The 6,117-nt window shown below is 59.6% G+C and overlaps 1 protein-coding gene across 1 annotated transcript; it reads left to right on the plus strand.

Moving 5' to 3' along the window:
* Position 1: 1 nt before the first annotated feature.
* On the plus strand, positions 2-1,969 carry FZD9 (frizzled class receptor 9). Its single transcript, XM_010721855.3, has one exon. The coding sequence runs from the start codon at positions 2-4 to the stop codon at positions 1,619-1,621; it is 1,620 nt and encodes a 539-aa protein (XP_010720157.1). The 3' UTR covers positions 1,622-1,969.
* The last annotated feature ends 4,148 nt before the right edge of the window (positions 1,970-6,117 follow it).

A 6,117-nucleotide genomic window follows, 5' to 3' on the forward strand; every position in this document is an offset into this window, starting at 1 on the left:
CATGTGCCGCGGCATCGGGTACAACCTGACCCGCATGCCCAACCTGCTGGGCCACGAGAGCCAGCGCGAGGCCGCCCTGAAGCTGCACGAGTTCGCGCCGCTGGTGGAGTACGGCTGCCACGTCCACCTGCGCTTCTTCCTCTGCTCGCTCTACGCGCCCATGTGCACCGACCAGGTGAGCGCCAGCATCCCCGCCTGCCGCCCCATGTGCGAGCAGGCGCGCCACAAGTGCGTCCCCATCATGGAGCAGTTCAACTTCGGCTGGCCCGAGTCGCTCGACTGCGGCCGGCTGCCCACCAAGAACGACCCCAACGCCCTCTGCATGGAGGCCCCCGAGAACGCTTCGGCCGCGGAGCCGCACAAGGGCCAGGGCATGCTGCCGGTCGCACCCCGGCCGTGGCCGCCAGGCTCTGCGGAGGGCCGTGGCCCCAACGGGCTGGGAGCCTGCGACAACCCCGAGAAGTTCCAGTATGTGGAGAAGAGCCTGTCCTGCGCGCCCCGCTGCTCGCCTGGCGTGGACGTCTACTGGTCCCGCGAGGACAAGAACTTTGCCTTCGTCTGGATGGCCGTGTGGTCCACCCTCTGCTTTGTCTCCACCGCCTTCACCGTGCTCACCTTCCTGCTCGACCCGCACCGCTTTCAGTACCCTGAGAGACCCATCATCTTCCTCTCCATGTGCTACAACGTCTACTCAGTGGCCTTCATCATCCGCTCGGTGGCAGGGGCTGAGAACATCGCCTGCGACCGGGAGAACGGCGAGCTCTATATCATCCAGGAGGGGCTGGAGAGCACAGGCTGCACCATCGTCTTCCTCATCCTCTACTACTTCGGCATGGCCAGCTCGCTCTGGTGGGTCGTGCTCACCCTCACCTGGTTCCTGGCTGCCGGCAAGAAGTGGGGGCACGAGGCCATCGAGGCACACAGCAGCTATTTCCACATGGCCGCCTGGGGCATCCCGGCCATGAAGACCATTGTCATCCTCACCATGCGGAAGGTGGCGGGGGACGAGCTGACGGGGCTGTGCTACGTGGGCAGCATGGACGTCAGCGCGCTGACCGGCTTTGTCCTCATCCCGCTCTCCTGCTACCTGGTGGTGGGCACCTCCTTCATCCTCACCGGCTTCGTTGCCCTCTTCCACATCCGGAAGATCATGAAGACGGGCGGCACCAACACGGAGAAACTGGAGAAGCTGATGGTGAAGATTGGAGTCTTCTCCATCCTCTACACCGTCCCGGCCACCTGCGTCATCGTCTGCTACTTCTACGAGCGCCTGAACGTGGATTACTGGAACCTCCGTGCCCTGGAGCGCGGCTGCGTGCCGCTGCCTGGCCGACGTGCGGCCAACTGCTCGCTGGAGGCCTCGGTGCCCACCGTGGCTGTCTTTATGCTAAAGATTTTCATGTCGTTGGTGGTGGGCATCACCAGCGGGGTGTGGGTGTGGAGCTCCAAGACGCTGCAGACCTGGCAGAGCCTGTGCAACAGGAAGCTGGGCGTGAGGACGAGGGGCAAGCCCTGCAGTGGGGTGAGCTGCGGCGGGGTGCACTGCCACTACAAGGCACCCACCGTCATGCTGCACATGACCAAGACGGACCCGTACCTGGACAACCCGACACACGTCTAGCGTGGGGCTGCCACTCCAGGTGGCACCGGGAGAGTGCCGTGGGTAAGGGCTGAGCCCCGGGGCCACTGTGGGGTGGAATGGGGGGCACGTGGGTAGGGGCTGCCCACTGCAGTGCCCGGCCCAGACAGCTCACTGCTTTTCCTAGGGATCGTTCCGTTGTTGTTGCTGTTGCCAAATCCAGTGACTGTTCTAACGCTTTCTTTGGGGGGGGCAGCTGGGGCCGGGGCAGGAAGGGGAATAATCCAGTTCGTGTTTATTTAATTCTGTAATTTATTTTAGATTTTTTTTTTTTTAATCATTAGCTGCGAGGAATGGAAAAAACAATAAACCCTGGATGTGTTATTTCAACCGAGCCTCATGCTGTGTGCAGGAACCGAGGGGCTGAGGGTGGCCGTGCAGAGCTCACCAGGGCTGTGGTGCAGGCAGCATGCAAGGCTGACCTGGCCGGGCAATGGGGAGCAGCCCCCGGACGAGTCAGGGCAGCCCTAACCCCAGTACTGCATCCCAACTCATCCACCAGCAGATCTTCATGTGGTGAATAATGTTTTCCGCTCGGTGCTCAATGCTGTTGTTGGTTGGAGCTGTGGGGCTGCTGTGCCATCTCAGTCTTGGTGCAGTGCGGGGCCAGAAACCAGTGCTGGGCTGGGGGATGGGGTTTGGCCTCAGTGTGCCAAGCAGCAGCTTGAGGTGCGGGTCATGGAAACTTCTGGGAGCTTTATTTATCCCCTGCTCCGGTTACAATCCCATCTCGCCTTCCCCATTGTCCCAGGGGAAACTCAACCCTCAGCTGGTGCTGCCGGGCCGTGGCAGAAGCTGTGCAGCTCTGGTGGGGCTGCCCAGGGAGCCAGGGAGAGCCATGGCAGCGGGGTGCCCGTGCCTGGCTGCAGACTATGGGCTCCCAATGCCAATGGGGAGAGCTGGGCCCAGTCCTGCAGGATGGGGTTGCAGGATGGGATGGAAGCCTCTGTCCTCTCATTTCTAGCTAGTGAGCAGCACGTGGCCTGCTCGTCCCTCCATCATCTGTGTGCAGCTGCCTTGGCACACACAGGTTGGTGCCCACCAGTCCTTGGCACCAGTCCTGGCGGCCCAGAGCCCCAGTAGGAGCTGCAGGCTCAAGGTGTGTCCTGTGGGGGCCATGACACAGATGTGTCCTCTGTGTGCCCCTAGCCCCAGCTGCTGCTGGTGGGCCGGGCTGGCGCTGCGGTGAGCATCTGCACCGAGCACCCCGTGCTGCCCAGGTCGCTCCCAGCTCATTGGTGCCCTGCAGACATCCGCCGTGGGGCTGGAGAAGTCGCGCAGGCTCTGCTGAGGGCACTGCAGCATCACGCGGCCATGAAGGAGCAATAGTGGAAGCCCACAGCTGGGCTGTGAGCCCAGCCCTAGCCCAGCCGGCAGCAGGGATGGGACGCAGCCCCTCACTGCTGCACCGCAGCGCTGAGCGAGGCTTTGTGTGCGCATCACCGCTGCAATTGATGTTGGGAAGTGCCTTTAATCCGCTCTCCACCGCCCCTGGGGGTGTTGGGACGTGGAGAGAAGTTGAGCGATGGATCTGAGAAACCCTCTGCTCCCCTGGGAGCGGCGCTGGCGGCAGCACACAGAGCAGAGCAGCAGGCAGCATGGAGGGGCAGCAGTGGGCGTGCAGTGCTGTGCAGGAGCTCCGTGGCACCGCTGCAGCCATTGGTGCCCAGCGAGGTCGCTGCAGGCCCGGGGCACCATGCGATGGTACTGCGCCCTCCAGCAGGTGGGCAGTCGGTCCCATCCCTGGGCAGGAATCCCTGCATGGTGCCCCGCTGCCGGGCCAAGGGGTTGCGGCCTCCCAGCTGCCATGGAGGGGCCGTGTGGGCAGATAATAGGGCCGAGACTGGGGTTGGGAGAGTCAATATTGGCTCAGGAATAGACTCCAAAGTCCGGTGCGAGATGTGGGCTGGGCAGGAGCCGCTCACCTGGGCCAGAGCCGGTGACAGAGATGTGCCCCAGGCATTGGCACCCCACAGTCAAAGCCGCTTTGGGGCTGAGCCCTGAGCTACACTGAGCCCCAGACCATGCTGCACCGTGAGCCCGAGCGCAGACATACGGCAGTGATGGCTGGGGGCAGCTCTGCGTCCTGCTTGCGTCCCTGCGGTCATCCCAGTTCCCGTGTGGCTCACGGAGCCCGCTGGGACAACCTGCCCTTGAGCACCCTGCCACTTGCCAAGTCTTGCTGCCTCTCAGGCGCTCGCCCAGATAAGCTCGTCCCGCCGGGCCCCAACTATCAGCAGCACAGGGCCGCCGGCGCCTGACCAGCCCCTGTCCATTGCCCGCTATCAGCCCCGGCAGCCTGGCCGGCTCCTCGGCAGCCCCAGGAGCTCAGTGTGGTCCCGCTGGCCACCGTGGCTCAAGCCCTGCTGGGTCCCAGGCCCGGCCCAGTGTTGCAGTGGGTGCAGCGGGTGCCACAGCCCCCAGTAGCCGAGGGATGGCTATTTATAGGGTCTCACGGGGTGGTAATGCCATGCAAGGCTGCTATAAAAAGCAGGGCTTGGAAAAGGTCTCGCAGCAGATGCTGGTGTGAGGACTGCACACCGAGGCCTGGAAACATCCCAGCCTGAGTCACGCTCTGGTTTGCCCAGGTCCTGTTGCACATCCAGCAGTGAACCCACTGCTCGTGGCACAGCAATGAGGTTTCTCTGCACAAAGAACATTTATCCGTTGCCTGTAATGTTGAAGCCCCCAGACCCACCGGGGCTCCTCAGCCCCACTCTGCCCAACTGCCAGACCCCACCGGAGCTCAGGGGGCTGTGCTTAGTGCCCCAGTGCGACAGCACTACCCAGGAAAGCATCACCCTCTTGTTCCTGTGGCACCGTAAGAAACGCAGGAAAACTTTGGCAAACACCTTCACTTTAGAGCTGCTGAGTGTACATCAGCACCAGCTCCTTCCCCTGCTTCTGAAGCTCAGCAGAGCAGCATCCCAGCCCTGCTGGTAAGGGATCTGACGGCTGTTTGGTCAGACACACAAAACAGGCCTTGGCCATCTCAGGACTGCAGCAAACACAGCTGTGGTTGCAAAATGCCAGCGCAGAGCACACAGCTCCATGCCTGCACATTAACCTGCTGCTCAGTGCAGCTTAGCACAAGCTTTGTGTGAACGCGTCCCCAGCCATTTCCACCGCCGGGAGCAGAGGCGCGGCCAGGGGCTGATGCCACCCAACCTGAGCAGTTTGGCCCAGAAGTGGGTTCTGCAGAGCTGTAAGCTGACCTGATGCAGCTCAGTGCTCCTCTGGGCCTCTTGGTGGTGGCTCCAGGAGGTGTGAGGCTGCCATGCTGCAGGAGCAGAGGATACCACAAAGGATGCGCTGCGAGCCAGCTTTACAAACACAAGTACATAATGTTTATTTTTAATTTTCCAACTTATTACAAGTACAGCCCTTAAGAGAAACCCCCCTCCCCCCACAAATGACATTTATTTTTAAAAAACGTACGGTTCCAAAGGTTTCACTGTGAAGGACCTGCAGAAAATGTTCTCTATTAACAGGACAAAACATGGCCTCTGATGGGGACTCTGATGTGTGAGATACAAACGTCAGTGCTATTCCGTGGGGCAGGAGCTGAGGCTGGGGTGGGGGGAGGTGGCTGGAAACGTGTCTTGTGGCTGCAGCTTTCAGCAGTCCAGAACTGAAACAAATACCTGTTAACAAAATAACAAACCAAAAACTCCACAAAACTAGGCTGCAACTTGTCACTGAGGATCCTTTTATTCTCAAATCACAGGAGCTGCAACAGCTGCTTTTGCTTTTGCTTTTCAGTGTTACAAAGCCAGGATAGAGCAGCCCTGTGGAAAATTTGTTCCAAACTGCAGAACTCTATAATAAGTTCAAGCCCTGATTGTATGATCAAAATCTGTCATGATGGAGAGGTGATTAAAGAACACTCTTTTCTTAGAGAAAAGTCAGTGTGCCAAATGGCAGAACCCACTACTGGGACAGAGCCAGTGCGGGACAGCCCTGCGGCACCCGGGGGTGCGAGGGAGGTGAGCTAAGGGAGGTGTGACTACAGGAGATGAGAGCACAGCTGGAGAGGGACTGGGGACCCTCACGAGTGCCCCAGTATGACTCCAGCTACAATAGGAAAATGAGTTCTCAGAGGGGGAAAATATACAGCAAACACCATTTGATATAAACTGTACATGTGCCAAAGCAAGACAACGGTATCTTACAGGTGTTCTTTATACAAGATCACAGCTAGAAACAAGTCACTTTTAATTACTAGAAAATTAATTTAAAAAGTTAAACATAACATGTTTCTGCTGCTCCCCCGGCCCTTGAGCTCCCCAGGGAGTGTGCAGAAAACCATGCTCTCCGGTATGCTTCTGGCACTCGGTTCATCCAAAGGGCTACGACTGTGTGCTGGTCAAGGTGAGCAGGGAAACCTACTGCCTACTCTGCCACCTCCGCACAGAGCTGAGCTCGGAAGACCTCTTTGGAGCACAACTCCAGAGATCGCTCCCCGAGAAGAGAGGGGG

This window comes from Meleagris gallopavo, chromosome 21 (assembly GCF_000146605.3).
Source record: "Meleagris gallopavo isolate NT-WF06-2002-E0010 breed Aviagen turkey brand Nicholas breeding stock chromosome 21, Turkey_5.1, whole genome shotgun sequence".
Classification (NCBI taxonomy): domain Eukaryota; kingdom Metazoa; phylum Chordata; class Aves; order Galliformes; family Phasianidae; genus Meleagris; species Meleagris gallopavo.

Coding starts and splice junctions, on each gene's coding strand:
- FZD9 (XM_010721855.3), top strand. CDS start 2: ATGTGCCGCGGCATCGGGTACAACCTGACCCGCATGCCCAACCTGCTG.